At 43.3% G+C, this 25438-nt stretch overlaps 1 protein-coding gene across 3 annotated transcripts in view; it reads left to right on the top strand.

The window, feature by feature from the left end:
• LOC110498419 (lysyl oxidase homolog 3B) overlaps positions 1-25438 on the top strand; it is a 118549-nt gene that overhangs the window by 18363 nt on the left and 74748 nt on the right. For 2 of the 3 annotated variants that reach the window (XM_090211732.1, XM_090211731.1), the window contains exons 4-7: positions 7241-7452; positions 23374-23474; positions 23611-23717; positions 24626-24806. In XM_090211732.1, coding sequence (XP_090067858.1) covers positions 7241-7452; positions 23374-23474; positions 23611-23717; positions 24626-24806 — 601 coding nt within the window. Of the gene's footprint in view, positions 1-7240; positions 7453-12538; positions 12617-19558; positions 19616-23373; positions 23475-23610; positions 23718-24625; positions 24807-25438 lie in introns of all 3 variants that reach the window. The other variant, XM_090211733.1, reaches the window with a different exon arrangement.

The raw sequence follows: 25438 nt of genomic DNA, 5'->3' as shown, positions 1-25438 counted from the left end.
CAGTTACTATTACTGCCTTTAGTCATCCAGATACTATTACTGCCTTTAGTCAACCAGTTACTATTACTGCCTTTAGTCACGACCAGTTACTATTACTGCCTTTAGTCAACCAGTTACTATTACTGCCTTTAGTCAACCAGATACTATTACTGCCTTTAGTCAACCAGTTACTATTACTGCCTTTAGTCAACCAGTTACTATTACTGCCTTTAGTCAACCAGTTACTATTACTGCCTTTAGTCAACCAGTTACTATTACTGCCTTTAGTCAACCAGATACTATTACTGCCTTTAGTCAACCAGATACTATTACTGCCTTTAGTCAACCAGATACTATTACTGCCTTTAGTCATGACCAGTTACTATTACTGCCTTTAGTCAACCAGATACTATTACTGCCTTTAGTCATGACCAGTTACTATTACTGCCTTTAGTCAACCAGTTACTATTACTGCCTTTAGTCAACCAGTTACTATTACTGCCTTTAGTCAACCAGTTACTATTACTGCCTTTAGTCACGACCAGTTACTATTACTGCCTTTAGTCAACCAGATACTATTACTGCCTTTAGTCAACCAGTTACTATTACTGCCTTTAGTCAACCAGTTACTATTACTGCCTTTAGTCACGACCAGTTACTATTACTGCCTTTAGTCAACCAGATACTATTACTGCCTTTAGTCACGACCAGTTACTATTACTGCCTTTAGTCACGACCAGTTACTATTACTGCCTTTAGTCATGACCAGTTACTATTACTGCCTTTAGTCAACCAGATACTATTACTGCCTTTACTCAACCAGATACTATTACTGCCTTTAGTCAACCAGTTACTATTACTGCCTTTAGTCAACCAGATACTATTACTGCCTTTAGTCAACCAGTTACTATTACTGCCTTTAGTCAACCAGTTACTATTACTGCCTTTAGTCAACCAGATACTATTGCTGCCTTTAGTCAACCAGATACTATTACTGCCTTTAGTCAACCAGTTACTATTACTGCCTTTAGTCACGACCAGTTACTATTACTGCCTTTAATCAACCAGTTACTAATACTGCCTTTAGTCAACCAGTTACTATTACTGGCTTTAGTCAACCAGTTACTATTACTGCCTTTAGTCACGACCAGTTACTATTACTGCCTTTAGTCAACCAGTTACTATTACTGCCTTTAGTCAACCAGTTACTATTACTGCCTTTAGTCAACCAGTTACTATTACTGCCTTTAGTCAACCAGTTACTATTACTGCCTTTAGTCAACCAGTTACTATTACTGCCTTTAGTCACGACCAGTTACTATTACTGCCTTTAGTCACGACCAGTTACTATTACTGCCTTTAATAACAACCAGTTACTATTACTGCCTTTAGTCAACCAGATACTATTACTGCCTTTTGTCACGACCAGTTACTATTACTTCCTTTAGTCAACCAGATACTATTACTGCCTTTAGTCAACCAGTTACTATTACTGCCTTTAGTCAACCAGATACTATTACTGCCTTTAGTCAACCAGTTACTATTACTGCCTTTAGTCATCCAGATACTATTACTGCCTTTAGTCACGACCAGTTACTATTGCTGCCTTTAGTCACGACCAGATACTATTACTGCCTTTAGTCAACCAGATACTATTACTGCCTTTAGTCAACCAGATACTATTACTGCCTTTAGTCAACCAGTTACTATTACTGCCTTTAGTCAACCAGTTACTATTACTGCCTTTAGTCATCCAGATACTATTACTGCCTTTAGTCAACCAGTTACTATTACTGCCTTTAGTCACGACCAGTTACTATTACTGCCTTTAGTCAACCAGTTACTATTACTGCCTTTAGTCAACCAGATACTATTACTGCCTTTAGTCAACCAGTTACTATTACTGCCTTTAGTCAACCAGTTACTATTACTGCCTTTAGTCAACCAGTTACTATTACTGCCTTTAGTCAACCAGTTACTATTACTGCCTTTAGTCAACCAGATACTATTACTGCCTTTAGTCAACCAGATACTATTACTGCCTTTAGTCAACCAGATACTATTACTGCCTTTAGTCATGACCAGTTACTATTACTGCCTTTAGTCAACCAGATACTATTACTGCCTTTAGTCATGACCAGTTACTATTACTGCCTTTAGTCAACCAGTTACTATTACTGCCTTTAGTCAACCAGTTACTATTACTGCCTTTAGTCAACCAGTTACTATTACTGCCTTTAGTCACGACCAGTTACTATTACTGCCTTTAGTCAACCAGATACTATTACAGCCTTTAGTCAACCAGTTACTATTACTGCCTTTAGTCAACCAGTTACTATTACTGCCTTTAGTCACGACCAGTTACTATTACTGCCTTTAGTCAACCAGATACTATTACTGCCTTTAGTCACGACCAGTTACTATTACTGCCTTTAGTCACGACCAGTTACTATTACTGCCTTTAGTCATGACCAGTTACTATTACTGCCTTTAGTCAACCAGATACTATTACTGCCTTTACTCAACCAGATACTATTACTGCCTTTAGTCAACCAGTTACTATTACTGCCTTTAGTCAACCAGATACTATTACTGCCTTTAGTCAACCAGTTACTATTACTGCCTTTAGTCAACCAGTTACTATTACTGCCTTTAGTCAACCAGATACTATTGCTGCCTTTAGTCAACCAGATACTATTACTGCCTTTAGTCAACCAGTTACTATTACTGCCTTTAGTCACGACCAGTTACTATTACTGCCTTTAATCAACCAGTTACTAATACTGCCTTTAGTCAACCAGTTACTATTACTGGCTTTAGTCAACCAGTTACTATTACTGCCTTTAGTCACGACCAGTTACTATTACTGCCTTTAGTCAACCAGTTACTATTACTGCCTTTAGTCAACCAGTTACTATTACTGCCTTTAGTCAACCAGTTACTATTACTGCCTTTAGTCAACCAGTTACTATTACTGCCTTTAGTCAACCAGTTACTATTACTGCCTTTAGTCACGACCAGTTACTATTACTGCCTTTAGTCACGACCAGTTACTATTACTGCCTTTAATAACAACCAGTTACTATTACTGCCTTTAGTCAACCAGATACTATTACTGCCTTTAGTCACGACCAGTTACTATTACTTCCTTTAGTCAACCAGATACTATTACTGCCTTTAGTCAACCAGTTACTATTACTGCCTTTAGTCAACCAGATACTATTACTGCCTTTAGTCAACCAGTTACTATTACTGCCTTTAGTCAACCAGTTACTATTACTGCCTTTAGTCAACCAGTTACTATTACTGCCTTTAGTCACGACCAGTTACTATTACTGCCTTTAATCAACCAGTTACCATTACTGCCTTTAGTCAACCAGTTACTATTACTGCCTTTAGTCAACCAGTTATTATTACTGCCTTTAGTCAACCAGATACTATTACTGCCTTTAGTCAACCAGTTACTATTACTGCCTTTAGTCACGACCAGTTACTATTACTGCCTTTAATCAACCAGTTACTAATACTGCCTTTAGTCAACCAGTTACTATTACTGCCTTTAGTCAACCAGTTACTATTACTGCCTTTAGTCACGACCAGTTACTATTACTGCCTTTAGTCAACCAGTTACTATTACTGCCTTTAGTCAACCAGTTACTATTACTGCCTTTAGTCAACCAGTTACTATTACTGCCTTTAGTCAACCAGTTACTATTACTGCCTTTAGTCACGACCAGTTACTATTACTGCCTTTAGTCACGACCAGTTACTATTACTGCCTTTAATAACAACTAGTTACTATTACTGCCTTTAGTCAACCAGATACTATTACTGCCTTTAGTCACGACCAGTTACTATTACTGCCTTTAGTCAACCAGATACTATTACTGCCTTTAGTCAACCAGTTACTATTACTGCCTTTAGTCAACCAGTTACTATTACTGCCTTTAGTCAACCAGTTACTATTACTGCCTTTAGTCAACCAGTTACTATTACTGCCTTTAGTCACGACCAGTTACTATTACTGCCTTTAGTCAACCAGATACTATTACTGCCTTTAGTCAACCAGTTACTATTACTGCCTTTAGTCAACCAGTTACTATTACTGCCTTTAGTCACGACCAGTTACTATTACTGCCTTTAGTCAACCAGATACTATTACTGCCTTTAGTCACGACCAGTTACTATTACTGCCTTTAGTCACGACCAGTTACTATTACTGCCTTTAGTCATGACCAGTTACTATTACTGCCTTTAGTCAACCAGATACTATTACTGCCTTTACTCAACCAGATACTATTACTGCCTTTAGTCAACCAGTTACTATTACTGCCTTTAGTCAACCAGATACTATTACTGCCTTTAGTCAACCAGTTACTATTACTGCCTTTAGTCAACCAGTTACTATTACTGCCTTTAGTCAACCAGATACTATTGCTGCCTTTAGTCAACCAGATACTATTACTGCCTTTAGTCAACCAGTTACTATTACTGCCTTTAGTCAACCAGTTACTATTACTGCCTTTAGTCAACCAGATACTATTGCTGCCTTTAGTCAACCAGTTACTATTACTGCCTTTAATCAACCAGTTACTAATACTGCCTTTAGTCAACCAGTTACTATTACTGGCTTTAGTCAACCAGTTACTATTACTGCCTTTAGTCACGACCAGTTACTATTACTGCCTTTAGTCAACCAGTTACTATTACTGCCTTTAGTCAACCAGTTACTATTACTGCCTTTAGTCAACCAGTTACTATTACTGCCTTTAGTCAACCAGTTACTATTACTGCCTTTAGTCAACCAGTTACTATTACTGCCTTTAGTCACGACCAGTTACTATTACTGCCTTTAGTCACGACCAGTTACTATTACTGCCTTTAATAACAACCAGTTACTATTACTGCCTTTAGTCAACCAGATACTATTACTGCCTTTAGTCACGACCAGTTACTATTACTTCCTTTAGTCAACCAGATACTATTACTGCCTTTAGTCAACCAGTTACTATTACTGCCTTTAGTCAACCAGATACTATTACTGCCTTTAGTCAACCAGTTACTATTACTGCCTTTAGTCAACCAGTTACTATTACTGCCTTTAGTCAACCAGTTACTATTACTGCCTTTAGTCACGACCAGTTACTATTACTGCCTTTAATCAACCAGTTACCATTACTGCCTTTAGTCAACCAGTTACTATTACTGCCTTTAGTCAACCAGTTATTATTACTGCCTTTAGTCAACCAGATACTATTACTGCCTTTAGTCAACCAGTTACTATTACTGCCTTTAGTCACGACCAGTTACTATTACTGCCTTTAATCAACCAGTTACTAATACTGCCTTTAGTCAACCAGTTACTATTACTGCCTTTAGTCAACCAGTTACTATTACTGCCTTTAGTCACGACCAGTTACTATTACTGCCTTTAGTCAACCAGTTACTATTACTGCCTTTAGTCAACCAGTTACTATTACTGCCTTTAGTCAACCAGTTACTATTACTGCCTTTAGTCAACCAGTTACTATTACTGCCTTTAGTCACGACCAGTTACTATTACTGCCTTTAGTCACGACCAGTTACTATTACTGCCTTTAATAACAACCAGTTACTATTACTGCCTTTAGTCAACCAGATACTATTACTGCCTTTAGTCACGACCAGTTACTATTACTGCCTTTAGTCAACCAGATACTATTACTGCCTTTAGTCAACCAGTTACTATTACTGCCTTTAGTCACGACCAGTTACTATTACTGCCTTTAATCAACCAGTTACTAATACTGCCTTTAGTCAACCAGTTACTATTACTGCCTTTAGTCAACCAGTTATTATTACTGCCTTTAGTCAACCATATACTATTACTGCCTTTAGTCAACCAGTTACTATTACTGCCTTTAGTCACGACCAGTTACTATTACTGCCTTTAATCAACCAGTTACTAATACTGCCTTTAGTCAACCAGTTACTATTACTGGCTTTAGTCAACCAGTTACTATTACTGCCTTTAGTCACGACCAGTTACTATTACTGCCTTTAGTCAACCAGTTACTATTACTGCCTTTAGTCAACCAGTTACTATTACTGCCTTTAGTCAACCAGTTACTATTACTGCCTTTAGTCAACCAGTTACTATTACTGCCTTTAGTCACGACCAGTTACTATTACTGCCTTTAGTCACGACCAGTTACTATTACTGCCTTTAATAACAACCAGTTACTATTACTGCCTTTAGTCAACCAGATACTATTACTGCCTTTAGTCAACCAGTTACTATTACTGCCTTTAGTCAACCAGATACTATTACTGCCTTTAGTCAACCAGTTACTATTACTGCCTTTAGTCAACCAGTTACTATTACTGCCTTTAGTCAACCAGTTACTATTACTGCCTTTAGTCAACCAGTTACTATTACTGCCTTTAGTCACGACCAGTTACTATTACTGCCTTTAATCAACCAGTTACTAATACTGCCTTTAGTCAACCAGTTACTATTACTGCCTTTAGTCAACCAGTTATTATTACTGCCTTTAGTCAACCAGATACTATTACTGCCTTTAGTCAACCAGTTACTATTACTGCCTTTAGTCACGACCAGTTACTATTACTGCCTTTAATCAACCAGTTACTAATACTGCCTTTAGTCAACCAGTTACTATTACTGCCTTTAGTCAACCAGATACTATTACTGCCTTTAATAACAACCAGTTACTATTACTGCCTTTAGTCAACCAGATACTATTACTGCCTTTAGTCAACCAGTTACTATTACTGCCTTTAGTCAACCAGATACTATTACTGCCTTTAGTCATGACCAGTTACTATTACTGCCTTTAGTCAACCAGATACTATTACTGCCTTTAGTCAACCAGTTACTATTACTGCCTTTAGTCAACCAGATACTATTACTGCCTTTAGTCAACCAGATACTATTATTGTATCTGTAGGGCAATCAGGGCAGGCTACACAGTAGCCTGCCCTGATTCCAGATCAGTTTTGTATCTGTATCTGTGCTGCTGCTGTCTTGTCATAGGAGTTAGCAAGACACCCCAAAGAGATCTGGCAACATGCCACATCACGCCAGCCTCGTTGGACCATGCTAATCTTATGAGGTCCCATTCCGTTCCTTTAACAAAACAAGTCAGGATGTTGGATCAGTCAAACACAACTCAGGAGGCCTGTTTTATTGCTCTGAGGTGTCACCGGCCTCACCCGAGCACTCTGTATAACCCCGGACCCCTGAAATCCATCGTTACAGGTGCAGATGGATGAGAACAAGGTGGAGAAGGTGCGTCTGCGTCCGGTGGTGCCCACCAAAAAGATGCCCGTCACCGAGGGTGTGGTAGAGATTAAGTACAGGAACGGCTGGGTCCAGATCTGTGATGTGGGATGGACCTCCAAAAACACTCGGGTCATCTGTGGTATGCTGGGGTTCCCTGACGAGAAAAAGGTCAACAAGAACTTCTACAAGTAAGTTATACATTTTAAATGTACATTTTTGATATTTTGCAGACACAGTTATCCTCAGCGACTTACAGTTTGTGCATTCATCTTAAGGTAGCTAGGAAGCATGGATTCACTCATATCAGTCATTAACGACGAGTTGGTTGTTTAGCAACAAAACAGACGCATGCACAACTATTGGGTAAAACAGACGGTGTTGAAAACATGTAAACTCTATTTCATCACCATATGTTTATTGAAAACATAAATGCATTTGCACAATGGGCACTTGTTGTCTCTCAAATACATTGTTACATTTGTTGGTTAGCTAGCTAGGAAATGTTTTGCCATATTAGCATTGACATGAAATCAATCAAAACACCTGAAAACAAGACATGGTATCAATAACATGACAACAACGAGCTGAAACGAGCCACATACAGTTCCTCACATGGCAGCTTCTTGTCATTGTTGCTAGCTATTTGACCGTTCAGAATCATAACAACGGGTGGCTTCCGGCCACAACAGTAAACATGGTAACTACTGGGCTCTGTTAGAGAGAACAACGGTAACCATGGTAACTACTGGGCTCTCTTAGAGAGAACAACGGTAACCATGGTAACTACTGGGCTCTGTTAGATAGAGAACAACGGTAACCATGGTAACTACTGGGCTCTCTCAGAGAGAACAGCGGTAACTACTGGGCTCTGTTAAAGAGAGAGAACAACGGCAACCATGGTAACTACTGGGCTCTCTTAGAGAGAACAACAGTAACCATGGTAACTACTTGGCTCTGTTAGATAGAACAGCAGTAACCATGGTAACTACTGGGCTCTCTTAGAGAGAACAGCGTTAACCATGGTAACTACTGGGCTCGGTCAGAGAGAGAGAGAGAGAGAGAGAGAGAACAATGGTAACCATGGTAACTACTGGGCTCTCTCAGAGAGAACAGCGGTAACTACTGGGCTCTGTTAAAGAGAGAGAACAACAGTAACCATGGTAACTACTTGGCTCTGTTAGATAGAACAACAGTAACCATGGTAATTACTGGGCTCTCTTAGAGTGAACAACGGTAACCATGGTAACTACCGGGCTCTCTTAGAGAGAGAACAACAGTAACCATGGTAACTACGGGGTCTGTTAGATAGAACAACAGTAATGGAAATGCAGGAAAACTCCACTGGTGACCAGGGCTCCCATATTCAGACATTAAATCCACACTAAATCCACAAACACACACACACACAATGAACCACAGACAGAAGAGTCCTTAAGATGTTTGTGTTTGGTTCTGGGACAGGTCTTTTTAGTGTTCTTGCTGTTTGTTTTGGGTGTTCTATGTACACAGTGAAGGAAAGGAATGCTAGTTAATTGTCTGCAGAACAGAACAGAGTCGGACAAAACAGAGCATAGCAGAACATAGCATAGCAGAACAGAATAGAATAGAGCAGAACAGAACAGAGCAGAACAGAATAGAGCAGAACAGAGCAGAACAGAACAGAGCAGAACAGAACAGAATAGAGCAGAACAGAGCAGAGCAGAACAGAACAGAATAGAGCAGAGTAGAGCAGAACAGAACAGAGCAGAACAGAACAGAATAGAGCAGAACAGAGCAGAGCAGAACAGAATAGAATAGAGCAGAACAGAATAGAGCAGAACAGAACAGAACAGAACAGAACATAATAGAGCAGAACAGAATAGAGCAGAACAGAACAGAACAGAACAGAACATAATAGAGCAGAACAGAATAGAGCAGAACAGAATAGAATAGAGCAGAACAGAACAGAACAGAACAGAACAGAATAGAGCAGAACAGAACAGAATAGAGCAGAACAGAACAGAGCAGAACAGAACAGAGCAGAACAGAACAGAATAGAGCAGAACAGAATAGAGCAGAACAGAATAGAATAGAGCAGAACAGAACAGAACAGAGCAGAACAGAACAGAGCAGAACAGAACAGAATAGAGCAGAGCAGAACAGAACAGAATAGAGCAGAACAGAACAGAATAGAGCAGAACAGAACAGAGCAGAACAGAACAGAATAGAGCAGAACAGAGTAGAACAGAACAGAACAGAATAGAGCAGAACAGAACAGAATAGAGCAGAACAGAGTAGAACAGAACAGAACAGAACAGAACAGAGTAGAACAGAACAGAACAGAATAGAGCAGAACAGAACAGAACAGAGCAGATCAGAATAGAGCAGAACAGAACAGAGCAGAGCAGAACAGAACAGAGCAGAGCAGAACAGAGCAGAGCTGAAAAGAGCAGAGCAGAACAGAATAGAGCAGAACAGAACAGAACAGAACAGAGCAGAGCAGAGTAGAACAGAACAGAATAGAGCAGAACAGAACAGAACAGAGCAGAACAGAACAGAACAGAGCAGAACAGAGCAGAGCAGAACAGAATAGAGCAGAACAGAACAGAACAGAGCAGAACAGAACAGAGGTTTTTCATGAAGAGGTATGATATTCTGGACAGGGAAAACAACACAGACTTTTCCAGATACAACAGGCAGTTATCATTTCAAGCAAATGTTTCTGACAACATGAAGTATGTATAGACTGCGTAGTATAGTAAAGTCCTAAAGCGACTTTTCTTCTGCGGTGGTTTCATAACAATACGCTTGAGAAATATATTATATTTATATATATATATATTATATTTATATATATATATTATATTTATATATATATATTATATTTATATATATATATTATATTTATATATATATATTATATTTTACTGGCTGGCCTGGCTAGGGGAACTGGTCCAAAACGTGGTAGAAGGATTGAGGATATTTTCATAGTGTCCATAAAGCTTTTGACTGGTTTTGGTTGATTTTCCTCATACAGGTACCTCTGATTTTACACATAGTTTATGTTGCCTGGTAACAGACTGGGGGGCCAGTACATAGTTGGGTTACTGGTATGTTGGATGGTAACAGACTGGGGGGCCAGTACATAGTTAGGTTACTGGTATGTTGCCTGGTAACAGACTGGGGGGCCAGTACATAGTTGGGTTACTGGTATGTTACCTGGACAGACTGGGGGGCCAGTACATAGTTGGGTTACTGGTATGTTACCTGGTAACAGACTGGGGGGCCAGTACATAGTTAGGTTACTGGTATGCTACCTGGAGACAGACTGGGGGGCCAGTACATAGTTAGGTTACTGGTATGTTACCTGGTAACAGACTGGGGGGCCAGTACATAGTTGGGTTACTGGTATGTTACCTGGAGACAGACTGGGGGGGCAGTACATAGTTAGGTTACTGGTATGTTTTCTGGTAACAGACTGGGGGGCCAGTACAGAGTTAGGTTACTGGTATGTTGCCTGGTAACAGACTGGGGGGCCAGTACATAGTTAGGTTACTGGTATGTTGCCTGGTAACAGACTGGGGAGCCAGTACATAGTTAGGTTACTGGTATGTTGCCTGGTAACAGACTGGGGGGCCAGTACATAGTTAGGTTACTGGTATGTTGCCTGGAGACAGACTGGGGGGCCAGTACATAGTTAGGTTACTGGTATGTTGCCTGGAGACAGACTGGGGGGCCAGTACATAGTTAGGTTACTGGTATGTTGCCTGGTAACAGACTGGGGGGCCAGTACATAGTTGGGTTACTGGTATGTTGCCTGGAGACAGACTGGGGGGGCAGTACATAGTTGGGTTACTGGTATGTTGCCTGGTAACAGACTGGGGGGCCAGTACATAGTTGGGTTACTGGTATGTTGCCTGGAGACAGACTGGGGGGCCAGTATAAAATAATAAATAGTCTTTACTGTGAGACTCGTAATTGAGGTCAGGTTCATCCTGTTTCCATTGATCATCCTTGAGATGTTTCTACAACTTTATTGGAGTCCACCTGTGGTAAATTCAATTGATTGGTTTGGAAAGGCACACACCTGTCTATATAAGGTCCCACAGTTGACAGTGCATGTCAGAGCAAAAACCAAGCCATGAGGTCGAAGGAATTGTCCGTTGAGCTTCGAGACAGGATTGTGTCGAGGCACAGATCTGGGGAAGAGTACCAAAACATTTCTGCAGCATTGAAGGTCCCCAAGAACACAGTGGCCTCCATCATTCTTAAATGAAAAAAAGTTTGGAACCACCAAGACTCTTCCTAGAGTTGGCATATTCTCTGGTCTGATGAAACCAAGATTGAACTCTTTGGCCTGAATGCCAAGCGTCATGTCTGGAGGAAACCTGGCACCATCCCTATGGTGAAGCATGGTAGTGGCACCATCATGCTGTGGGGATGTTTATCAGCGGCAGGGACTGGGAGACTAGTCAGGATCGAGGGAAAAATGAACAGAGCAAAGTACAGAGATCCTTGATGATAACCTGCTCCAGAGCGCTCAGGACCTCAGACTGGGGTGAAGGTTCACCTTCCAACAAGACAATCACCCTAAGCACACAGCCAAGACAACGCAGAAGTGGCAAGTCTTTGAATGTCCTTGAGTGACCCAGCCAGAGCCCAGACTTGAACACCAGTTTAAAATCTCTGGAGAGACCTGAAAATAGCTGAGTAAAGGGTCTGAATACATGTAAATGTCATATTTCATTTTTTAAATATTTTTTTATATACATTTGCAAAAATGTCTAATAGCCTGTTTTTGCTTTGTCATTATGGGGTATTGTGTGTAGATTGATGAGAGAGAAAAAAAACAATTTAGAATAAGGCTGTAACGTAACCAAATGTGTAAAAAGTCAAGGGGTCTGAATACTTTCCAAAGGATCTGGAAGCCCACCTTACTGCTCTCCTTTAAACCTGACAACCAAACTGTCTGTGTTATGGCTGTTATATCGTGTACTATCGTGTGTGTGTGTCTGCACATGCATGTGTGTGTATTATTGGGTGTGGGTGTGCATGTGTGTGAGTGTACAGCTTGCGTGTACTACGTGTGTGTGTGTGTGTGTGTGTGTGTGTGTGAGTGTGTGTGTGAGTGTGAGTGTGAGTGTGTGTGTGTGTGTGTGTGTGTGTGAGTGTGAGTGAGTGTGTGTGTGTGTGTGTGTGTGTGTGTGTGTGTGTGTGAGTGTGAGTGTGTGTGTGTGAACGTCTGTTCACCATCACTAGTGTCTCGGTGATGTGTCGGTGATGTTTCCGTTGCAGAAACCGTCTGCGAAAGAGAGCAGCAGAGAGCCAAGGTCAAAAGGTCAAAGCCAAGGTTCATGTTTCTGCTGGTGCCAGGTATAGTTACCTCAGGGAACAACCCACTGTCCTGCCCCTCTCCCCCCAAAGACTGGGGCTGCCGTCCAAACGCCACACTCTCTCTCTACGTAGTGCACTACTTCTAAACAGGGCCCATAGGGTAGTGCACTACGTAGGGAATAGGGTGCCGTTTGGGACTCTGACAGTGGGTTTCCTGCAGTGGTCATAGTAGTAGTAGTAACTTTCTAGAACGTTCAAGAACCTTTACCCAGCTGGCTTTCATTCCCATACTGCCTCATCTAACTAACATGGTGTGACTTCATCTAACTCTACCTTATTTAACCGTTCCTAGTCACACAAATGCAACTCAACTAATCTGGTGGGCATAGAGCTCAGGCTCAAACATACAGTTGAAGTCGGAAGTTTACATACACCTTAGCCAAGTACATTTCAACTCAGTTTTTCACAATTCCTGACATTTAATCCTAGTAAAAATTTCTTGTTTTAGGTCAGTTAGGATCACCACTTTATTTAAAGAATGTGAAATGTCAGAATAATAGTAGAGAGAATGATTTAATTCAGCTTTTATTTATTTCATCACATTCCCAGTGGGTCAGAAGTTTACATACACTCAATTAGTATTTGGTAGCATTGCCTTTAAATTGTTTAACTTGGGTCAAACGTTTCGGGTAGCCTTCCACAAGCTTCCCACAATAAGTTGGGTGAATTTTGGTCCATTCCTCCTGACAGAGCTGTCAGGTTTGTAAGCCTCCTTGCTCGCACACGCCTTTTCAGTTCTGCCCACAAATATTCTATTGGATTGAGGTCAGGGCTTTTTGATGGCCACTCCAATACCTGAAGCCTGAACTGAAGCCATTTTACCACAACTTTGGAAGTATGCTTGGGGTCATTGTCCATTTGGAAGACCCATTTGCGACCAAGCTTTAACTTCCTGGCTGATGTCTTGAGATGTTACTTCAACATATCCACATAATTTCCCCCTCCTCATGATGGTGATCTATTTTGTGAAGTGCCCCAGTCCCTTCTGCAGCAAAGCACCCCCACAACATGATACTGCCACCCCCGTGCTTCACGGTTGGGATGGTGTTCTTCGGCTTGCAAGCATCTCCCTTTTTCCTCCAGACATAACGATGGTAATTATGGCCAAACAGTTCTATTTTTGTTTCATCAGACTAGAGGACATTTCTCCCAAAAGTACGATCTTTGTCCCCATGTGCAGTTGCAAACCGTAGTCTGGCTTTTTTATTGGGGTTTTGGAGCAGTGGCTTCTTCCTTGCTGAGCGGCCTTTCAGGTTATGTCGATATAGGACTCGTTTTACTGTGGATATAGATACTTTTGTACCTGTTTCCTCCAGCATCTTCACAAGGTCCTTTGCTGCTGTTCTGGGATTGATTTGTACTTTTCACACCAAAGTACGTTCATCTCTAGGAGACAGAATGCGTCTCCTCCCTGAGAGGTATGACGGCTGCGTGGTCCCATGGTGTTTATACTTGCGTACTATTGTTTGTACAGATGAACGTGGTACCCTTCAGGCGTTTGGAAATTGCTCCCAAGGATGAACCAGACTTGTGGAGGTATACAATTTGTTTTCTTTGGTCTTGGCTGATTTCTTTTGATTTTCCCATGATGTCAAGCAAAGAGACCCTGAGTTTGAAGGTAGGCCTTTAAATACATCCACAGGTACACCTCCAATTGACTCAAATGATGTCAATCAGCCTATCAGAAGCTTCTAAAGCTATGACATTTTCTGGAATTTTCCAAGCTGTTTGAAGGCACAGTCAACTTAGTGTATGTAAACTTCTGACACACTGGAATTGTGGTACAGTGAATTATAAGTGAAATAATCTGTCTGTAAACAATTGTTGGAAAAATGACTTGTGTCATGCACAAAGTAGATGTCCTAACCGACTTGCCAAAACTATAGTTTGTTAGCAAGAAATTTGTGGAGTGGTTGAAAAATGAGTTTTAATGACTCTAACCTAAGTGTATGTAAACTTTCCACTGTATGATTGAAAAATGTAAAAGCGTGTTACATTTTGTGAAGATATTCTCTTTTAAAGCAGGAAGTCCTTTTGAAAAGCCCATTTTATGTGAATAATGTCAATCTTGTTTGAATGTGCATTTCATTTCCATAGTTTAACATAGTTATATTTAGTTATATTTCTATAGTTTAACATAGTTATATTTAGTTATATTTCTATAGTTTAACATAGTTATATTTCTATAGTTTAACATAGTTATATTTCTATAGTTCGCAGTTGTAAATGAGAACTTGTTCTCAACTAGCCTACCTGGTTAAATGAAGGTGAAAAAAAAAAAAAAATATATATATATACACTGCTCAAAAAAATAAAGGGAACACTTATACAACACAATGTAACTCCAAGTCAGTCACACTACTGTGAAATCAAACTGTCCACCTAGGAAGCAACACTGATTGACAATAAATTCACATGCTGTTGTGCAAATGGAATAGACAACAGGTGGAAATTATAGGCAATTAGCAAGACACCCCCAATAAAGGAGTGGTTCTGCAAGTGGGGACCACAGAAGACTTCTCAGTTCCTATGCTTCCTGGCTGATGTTTTGGTCACTTTTGAATGCTGGCGGTGCTTTCACTCTAGTGGTAGCATGAGACGGAGTCTACAACCCACACAAGTGGCTCAGGTAGTGCAGCTCATCCAGGATGGGACATCAATGGAGGAGGAGGCCGTAGGAGGGCAACAACCCAGCAGCAGGACCGCTACCTCCGCCTTTGTGCAAGGAGGAGCACTGCCAGAGCCCTGCAAAATGACCTCCAGCAGGCCACAAATGTGCATGTGTCTGCTCAAACGGTCAGAAACAGACTCCATGAGGGTGGTATGAGGGCCCGATGTCCACAGGTGGGGGTTGTGCTTACAGCCCAACACCGTGAAGGACGTTTGGCATTTGCCAGAGAACACCAAGATTGACAAATTTGCCACTGGCGCCCTGTGCTCTTCACAGATGAAAGCAGGTTCACACTGAGCACATGTGACAGACGTGACAGAGTCTGGAGACGCCATGGAGAACGTTCTGCTGCCTGCAACATCCTCCAGCATGACCGGTTTGGCGGTGGGTCAGTCATGGTATGGGGTGGCATTTCTTTGGGGGGTCGCACAGCCCTCCATGTGCTCTCCAGAGGTAGCCTGACTGCCATTAGGTACCGAGATGAGATCCTCAGACCCCTTGTGAGACCATATGCTGGTGCGGTTGGCCCTGGGTTCCTCCTAATGTAAGACAATGCTAGACCTCATGTGGCTGGAGTGTGTCAGCAGTTCCTGCAAGAGGAAGGCATTGATGCTATGGACTGGCCCGCCCGTTCCCCTGACCTGAATCCAATTGAGCACATCTGGGACATCATGTCTCGCTCCATCCACCAACGCCACCTTGCACCACAGACTGTCCAGGAGTTGGTGGATGCTTTAGTCCAGGTCTGGGAGGAGATCTCGCAGGAGACCATCCACCACCTCATCAGGAGCATGCCCAGGCATTGTAGGGAGGTCATACAGGCATGTGGAGGCCACACACACTACTGAACCTCATTTTGACTTGTTTTAAGGACATTACATCAAAGTTGGATCAGCCCGTAGTGTGGTTTTCCACTTTAATTTTGAGTGTGACTCCAAATCCAAGCCTCCATGGGTTGATGAATTTGATTTCCATTGATAATTTTTGTGTGATTTTGTTGTCAGCACATTCAACTATGTAAAGAAAAAAGTATTTAATAAGAATATTTCATTCATTCAGATCTAGCATGTGTTATTTTAGTGTTCCCTTTATTTTCTTGAGCAGTGTATTTTAGAGCGCCAGTGTCAAGACCAGAGGTGACATTCACTATTGGCAAAACCATCAGTAGAGTTTAAAATGAGACCTATTTATCTTCGGACATGGGAATTTAACCGCAAAAAGTATTTTCATGTGCACCAAGTCATCACACAGCCTTTTATCTGCAACAAGTCAATGTGATGGAAACAACTCTTGGGGTAAAATGTGCATTTTGTTTTTAATGCAGATTTTAGAATATTCACATGAAAATCTGTCACCGCTGATTGGATGGAAACCTAGCTAGTGTTGAAGGTATTTCTGATGTTTCCAATAAGACATGCTGCTGGGTGTGGAACATAATGAGACATGCTGTTGGGTGTGGAACATAATGAGACATGCTATTGGGTGTGGAACATAATGAGACATGCTGTTGGGTGTGGAACATAATGAGACATGCTGTTGGGTGTGGAACATAATGAGACATGCTGTTGGGTGTGGAACATAATGAGACATGCTGTTGGGTGTGGAACATAATGAGACATGCTGTTGGGTGTGGAACATAATGAGACATGCTGTTGGGTGTGGAACATAATGAGACATGCTGTTGGGTGTGGAACATAATGAGACATGCTATTGGGTGTGGAACATAATGTTTCCAATAAGACATGCTGCTGGGTGTGGAACATAATGAGACATGCTGCTGGGTGTGGAACATAATGAGACATGCTGTTGGGTGTGGAACATAATGAGACATGCTGTTGGGTGTGGAACATAATGAGACATGCTATTGGGTGTGGAACATAATGTTTCCAATAAGACATGCTGCTGGGTGTGGAACATAATGAGACATGCTGTTGGGTGTGGAACATAATGAGACATGCTGTTGGGTGTGGAACATAATGTTTCCAATAAGACATGCTGCTGGGTGTGGAACATAATGAGACATGCTGTTGGGTGTGGAACATAATGAGACATGCTGTTGGGTGTGGAACATAATGTTTCCAATAAGACATGCTGCTGGGTGTGGAACATAATGAGACATGCTGTTGGGTGTGGAACATAATGAGACATGCTGTTGGGTGTGGAACATAATGAGACATGCTATTGGGTGTGGAACATAATGAGACATGCTGTTGGGTGTGGAACATAATGTTTCCAATAAGACATGCTGCTGGGTGTGGAACATAATGAGACATGCTGTTGGGTGTGGAACATAATGAGACATGCTGTTGGGTGTGGAACATAATGAGACATGCTGTTGGGTGTGGAACATAATGTTTCCAATAAGACATGCTGCTGGGTGTGGAACATAATGAGACATGCTGTTGGGTGTGGAACATAATGAGACATGCTGTTGGGTGTGGAACATAATCAGACATGCTGTTGGGTGTGGAACATAATGAGACATGCTGCTGGGTGTGGAACATAATGAGACATGCTGCTGGGTGTGGAACATAATGAGACATGCTGTTGGGTGTGGAACATAATGAGACATGCTGTTGGGTGTGGAACATAATGAGACATGCTGTTGGGTGTGGAACATAATGAGACAGGCTGTTGGGTGTGGAACATAATGAGACATGCTGTTGGGTGTGGAACATAATCAGACATGCTGTTGGGTGTGGAACATAATGAGACATGCTGCTGGGTGTGGAACATCATGTTTCCAATAAGACATGCTGCTGGGTGTGGAACATCATGTTTCCAATAAGACATGCTGCTGGGTGTGGAACATCATGTTTCCAATAAGACATGCTGCTGGGTGTGGAACATCATGTTTCCAATAAGACATGCTGTTGGGTGTGGAACATCATGTTTCCAATAAGACATGATGTTGGGTGTGGAACATAATGAGACATGCTGTTGGGTGTGGAACATAATGAGACATGCTGTTGGGTGTGGAACATCATGTTTCCAATAAGACATGCTGTTGGGTGTGGAACATAATGTTTCCAATAAGACATGATGTTGGGTGTGGAACATAATGAGACATGCTGTTGGGTGTGGAACATCATGTTTCCAATAAGACATGCTGTTGGGTGTGGAACATAATGTTTCCAATAAGACATGCTGTTGGGTGTGGAACATAATGTTTCCAATAAGACATGATGTTGGGTGTGGAACATAATGAGACATGCTGTTGGGTGTGGAACATAATGAGACATGCTGTTGGGTGTGGAACATAATGAGACATGCTGTTGGGTGTGGAACATAATGAGACATGCTGTTGGGTGTGGAACATCATGAGACATGCTGTTGGGTGTGGAACATAATGAGACATGCTATTGGGTGTGGAACATAATGAGACATGCTGTTGGGTGTGGAACATAATGAGACAGGCTGTTGGGTGTGGAACATAATGAGACATGCTGTTGGGTGTGGAACATAATGAGACATGCTATTGGGTGTGGAACATCATGAGACATGCTGTTGGGTGTGGAACATCATGAGACAGGCTGTTGGGTGTGGAACATAATGAGACATGCTGTTGGGTGTGGAACATAATGAGACATGCTGTTGGGTGTGGAACATAATGAGACATGCTATTGGGTGTGGAACATCATGAGACATGCTGTTGGGTGTGGAACATCATGTTTCCAATAAGACATGCTGCTGGGTGTGGAACATCATGTTTCCAATAAGACATGCTGTTGGGTGTGGAACATCATGAGACATGCTGTTGGGTGTGGAACATCATGTTTCCAATAAGACATGCTGTTGGGTGTGGAACATAATGAGACATGCTGTTGGGTGTGGAACATAACATAGCGATCACATTATAGTCTTCTAAAGTGCTGCTCTGTTACCTTCTGTTAACTTCTACAATGCTCTGTTAACTTCTCCAATGCTCTGTTAACTTCTACAATGCTCTGTTAACTTCTACAATGCTCTGTTAACTTCTACAATGCTCTGTTAACCTCTACAATGCTCTGTTAACTTCTACAATGCTCTGTTAACTTCTACAATGCTCTGTTAACTTCTACAATGCTCTGTTAACTTCTACAATGCTCTGTTAACTTCTACAATGCTCTGTTAACTTCTACAATGCTCTGTTAACTTCTGTTGTACCCAAACACATAATGTAACATGTGTTACTAACTTGGTTAATATTTTATCCTATTGCTTTTATCATAATCATCATCATCATCATCTAACCAATGTTTACTTTGCAGGCTGCCACCCAAAGCTAAAGCTAGGGCTAAACCATTCACCTCTGGGTTAAACAAAAGGTAAACTAAAATCACAAGCAGCTATTTCCCCTTAATATCCTCCTGATGAATACTGGTTGTCTTTGTGTGTCGGTGGGATTCTTTCCCAGCTCACCAGGATCTGTCCCAAATGGCAGCCTGTTTCTTTCATAGTGCACTACTTTTGACCTGAACCATATGGGTATAACAGTAGGACTATAACTCTGTCCAGGGGGAACCAGTATGACTATAACTCTGTCCAGGGGGAACCAGCAGGACTTTAACCCTGTCCAGGGGGAACCAGTAGTACTATAACTCTGTCCAGGGGGAACCAGCAGGACTTTAACCCTGTCCAGGGGGAACCAGTATGACTATAACTCTGTCCAGGGGGAACCAGTAGGACTATGACTCTGTCCAGGGGGAACCAGCAGGACTTTAACCCTGTCCAGGGGGAACCAGTATGTCTATAACTCTGTCCAGGGGGAACCAGTATGACTATAACTCTGTCGAGGGGGAACCAGTAGGTATATAACTCTGTCCAGGGGGAACCAGTAGGACTATAACTCTGTCCAAGGGGAACCAGTAGGACTATAACTCTGTCGAGGGGGAACCAGTAGGTATATAACTCTGTCCAGGGGGAACCAGTAGGACTATAACTCTGTCCAGGGTGAACCAGTATGACTATAACTCTGTCGAGGGGGAACCAGTAGGTATATAACTCTGTCCAGGGGGAACCAGTAGGACTATAACTCTGTCGAGGGGGAACCAGTAGGTATATAACTCTGTCCAGGGGGAACCAGTAGGACTACAACTCTGTCCAGGGGGAACCAGTATGACTATAACTCTGTCCAGGGGAACCAGTATGACTATAACTCTGTCTAGGGGGAACCAGTAGGTATATAACTCTGTCCAGGGGGAACCAGCAGGACAATAACTCTGTCCAGGGGGAACCAGTAGGACTATAACTCTGTTCAGGGGGAACCAGTAGGTATATAACTCTGTCCATGGGGGAACCAGTAGGACTATAACTCTGTCCAGGGGGAACCAGCAGGACAATAACTCTGTTCAGGGGGAACCAGTAGGTATATAACTCTGTCCATGGGGGAACCAGTAGGACTATAACTCTGTCCAGGGGGAACCAGTAGGACTATAACTCTGTCCAGGGGGAACCAGTAGGACTATAACTCTGTCCAGGGGGAACCAGTAGGACTATAACTCTGTCCATGGGGGAACCAGTAGGACTATATCTCTGTCCAGGGGGAACCAGCAGGACAATAACTCGGGGGAACCAGTAGGACTATAACTCTGTCCAGGGGGAACCAGCAGGACAATAACTCTGTCCAGGGGGAACCAGTAGGTATATAACTCTGTCCATGGGGGAACCAGTAGGTATATAACTCTGTCCAGGGGGAACCAGTAGGACTATAACTCTGTCCAGGGGGAACCAGCAGGACAATAACTCTGTCCAGGGGGAACCAGTAGGTATATAACTCTGTCCAGGGGGAACCAGTAGGTATATAACTCTGTCCATGGGGGAACCAGTAGGTATATAACTCTGTCCATGGGGGAACCAGTAGGACTATAATTCTGTCCAGTGGGAACCAGCAGGTATATAACTCTGTCCAGGGGGAACCAGTAGGACTATAACTCTGTCCAGGGGGAACCAGTAGGACTATAACTCTGTTCAGGGGGAACCAGTAGGACTATAACTCTGTCCATGGGGGAACCAGTAGGACTATATCTCTGTCCAGGGGGAACCAGCAGGACAATAACTCTGTCCAGGGGGAACCAGTAGGTATATAACTCTGTCCATGGGGAACCAGTAGGACTATGACTCTGTCCATGGGGGAACCAGTAGGACTATAATTCTGTCCAGGGGGAACCAGCAGGTATATAACTCTGTCCAGGGGGAACCAGCAGGTATATAACTCTGTCCAGGGGGAACCAGCAGGTATATAACTCTGTCCAGGGGGAACCAGCAGGTATATAACTCTGTCCAGGGGGAACCAGCAGGTATATAACTCTGTCCAGGGGGAACCAGCAGGTATATAACTCTGTCCATGGGGAACCAGTAGGACTATGACTCTGTCCATGGGGGAACCAGTAGGACTATAATTCTGTCCAGGGGGAACCAGCAGGTATATAACTCTGTCCAGGGGAACCAGCAGGTATATAACTCTGTCCAGGGGGAACCAGCAGGTATATAACTCTGTCCAGGGGGAACCAGCAGGTATATAACTCTGTCCAGGGGGAACCAGTAGGACTATAACTCTGTCCAGGGGGAACCAGTAGGACTATAACTCTGTCCAGGGAGAACCAGCAGGTATATAACTCTGTCCAGGGGGAACCAGCAGGTATATAACTCTGTCCAGGGGGAACCAGCAGGTATATAACTCTGTCCAGGGGGAACCAGCAGGTATATAACTCTGTCCAGGGGGAACCAGTAGGACTATAACTCTGTCCAGGGGGAACCAGTAGGACTATAACTCTGTCCAGGGGGAACCAGTAGGACTATAACTCTGTCCAGGGGGAACCAGCAGGACTATAACTCTGTCCAGGGGGAATAGCAGGTATGTAACTCTGTCCAGGGGGAACCAGTAGGACTATAACTCTGTCCAGGGGGAACCAGTAGGACTATAACTCTGTCCAGGTGGAACCAGTAGGTATATAACTCTGTCCAGGGGGAACCAGTAGGACTATTACTCTGTCCAGGGGGAACCAGTAGGTATGTCTCTCTGTCCAGGGGGAACCAGCAGGTATGTCTCTGTCCAGGGGGAACCAGTATGACTATAACTCTGTCCAGGGGGAACCAGTAGGTACATAACTCTGTCCAGGGGGAACCAGTAGGTATGTCTCTCTGTCCAGGGGGAACCAGCAGGTATGTCTCTCTGTCCAGGGGGAACCAGCTGTTCATGTGTGGTTGAAAACATACAGGTAGATACTGCATAAAATTACTAAGCCAGGTTGTATCTTGGCTGTAGGTGCACAAATAAGAAGGTCGTCTTTGTACCGAAGACAAAAGGTCCAGGTGGAACCAGTTTTTCTGTGAAAGTCTTGTTTTGACGTCCAACCATACAGCTGCAATTGTTTTGAAAAGGATTTAGGAGTTCATAGTTTATACAAGTATAAATGATAAACATCTACGTGCGTCATTGTACATTTGGCAGACAGTCAGCCAGACAGTTTCTGGTGCAACAATCATATGAGGAACTGAAAAGCTTAATAAATAATAAAATCACTAACTTACTCCAGTGTTGGGGTCAATTACATTTAAATTAGTCAATTCAGGAAGTACACTGAAATTCCAACTCCAAATTCCAATTTGTATGCTTTTTAATTAACAATCATTTGGATTAGGAATTTGGTTTACTTTCTGATTTGACTGGTACTGCAATGGAATTGACTAAACCCCCGATGCACACAGCCAATTTCCTCACAGCTCCAGCCTTGTGTTCAGACTACAGCCAATTTCCTCAGAGCTCCAGCCTTGTGTTCAGACTACAGCCAATTTCCTCACAGCTCCAGCCTTGTGTTCAGACTACAGCCAAGTTCCCCAGAGCTTCAGCCTTGTGTTCAGACTACAGCCAAGTTCCCCAGAGCTTCAGCCTTGTGTTCAGACTACAGCCAATTTCCTCAGAGCTCCAGCCTTGTGTTCAGACTACAGCCAAGTTCCCCAGAGCTTTAGCCTTGTGTTCAGACTACAGCCAAGTTCCTCAGAGCTTCAGCCTTGTGTTCAGACTACAGCCAGTCTTTTTTGCATCCTCCTCCTCCCCCCTCCTCCCCCGTTCAAACCCCTCCAGACTGAACACAGAGCGTCAGAAGAACCAGTACCACCTCCACTCTGTGGCATGTGTTGGCACTGAGGTCCACCTGGCAGCCTGCCCCCTGGAGTTCAACAAGGGTAATTATAGAGGGAGACTCAGAATGATGTAAATATATTGAGCATACCTCCCAAACAAGCACCATGATCAGACTGTATGTGTGATATATTGGTGCGTATTTGTGAGTTATGTTCTGTGTGTAATCTGACTCCATAGGTAATGCCACAGGTTCCTGTAAGGGCGGCATGCCAGTTGTGGTCAGCTGTGTACCTGGACCACAGTACGTACACAACAACGGACTGAAGAAGAAACTGAAAACCACGGTAAAGTACCTGGGTGGGTGGGTACACCTGTGCATTTGTATCTCACTGGCATATACTTGAAGCTTCAACTACAGTTTTTGATTCTCTCTCCCTTGTGTCTCCTCCCCCCCCTCTCCTGTGTCTCCTCCCCTCCCTCCCCTGTGTCTACTCCCCTCCCTCCCCTGTGTCTCCTCCCTTCCCTCCCCTGTGTCTCCTCCCCTCCCTGTGTCTCCTCTCCTCCCCTGTGTCTCCTCCCCTCTCTCCCCTGTGTCTCCTCCCCTCTCTCCTCTGTGTCTCCTCCCCTCCATCCCCTGTGTCTCCTCCCCTCCCTCCCTCCCCTGTGTCTCCTCCCCTCCCTGTGTCTCCTCTCCTCCCCTGTGTCTCCTCCCCTCCCTGTGTCTCCTCTCTGCCCCTGTGTCTCCTCCCCTCTCTCCCCTGTGTCTCCTCCCCTCCCTCCCCTGTGTCTCCTCCCCTCCCTCCCCTGTGTCTCCTCCCCTCCCTCCCCTGTGTCTCCTCCCCTCCCTCCCCTGTGTCTCCTCCCCTCCCTCCCCTATGTCTCCTCTCCTCTCCTCCCATGTGTCTCCTCTTCTCCCCTCCCATGTGTCTCCTTCCCTCCCCTGTGTCTTCTCCCCTCCCTCCCCTGTGTCTCCTCTCCTTCCCTCCCCTCCCATGTGTCTCCTCCTCTCCCCTGTGTCTCCTCCCCTCTCCCATGTGTCTCCTCTCTCCCATGTGTCTCCTCTCCTCCCCTGTGTCTCCTCCTCTCCCCTGTGTCTCCTCCCCTTCCTCCCCTGTGTCTCCTCCCCTTCCTCCCCTGTGTCTCCTCTCCTCCCCTGTGTCTCCTCTCCTCCCTCCCCTCCCCTGTGTGTCTCTCCCCCCTCCTCTCCTCTCCTCCCTTGTTTCTGCTCCCTCTCCTCTCCTTCTCTCATCAGAGTACGGTGAGGCTGAAGGGTGGTGCCAAGCTGGGTGAGGGCAGAGTGGAGGTGCTGAGGAACAATGAGTGGGGCACGGTGTGTGATGACCGTTGGACCCTGCTGTCTGCCAGCGTAGTGTGTAGGGAGCTGGGCTTCGGATCCGCCAAGGAAGCCCTGACTGGAGCTCGAATGGGACAAGGTGACGACTGAGCACTGTGGTTTAATCATCTAAGTGTGGAAGAGGTGAAAAAATGATTGTTGTCTATCAACAATGACAAGCCACCGGGGTCTGACAACTTGGATGGAAAATTACTGAGGATAATAGCAAACGATATTGCCACTCCTATATGCCACATCTTCAAATTAAGCCTACTAGAGAGCGTGTGCCCAGATAGACCAGATACAATGCTATTTACAGATAGATCAGATACAATGCTATTTACAGATAGACCAGATACAATGCTATTTACAGATAGACCAGATACAATGCTATTTACAGATAGACCAGATACAATGCTATTTACAGATAGATCAGATACAATGCTATTTACAGATAGACCAGATACAATGCTATTTACAGATAGACCAGATACAATGCTATTTACTGATAGACCAGATACAATGCTATTTACAGATAGACCAGATACAATTCTATTTCACAGTAAACAAATTGACAGCAGACTTTCAACACGCTTACAGGGAAGGACATTCAACAAGCACAGCACTTACACAAATGACTGATGATTGGCTGAGAGAAATTGATGATAAAAAGATTGTGGGGGCTGTCTTAATAGACTAAAGTGCTGCTTTTGACATTATCGATCAGTCTGC

The sequence above is a fragment of the Oncorhynchus mykiss genome, chromosome 19 (assembly GCF_057628025.1).
Source record: "Oncorhynchus mykiss isolate SJ-2025 chromosome 19, ASM5762802v1, whole genome shotgun sequence".
Taxonomy (NCBI): Eukaryota; Metazoa; Chordata; class Actinopteri; order Salmoniformes; family Salmonidae; genus Oncorhynchus; species Oncorhynchus mykiss.
Note: the sequence above shows the minus strand (reverse complement) of the source record. Positions and strands in the feature narration are given on the sequence as shown.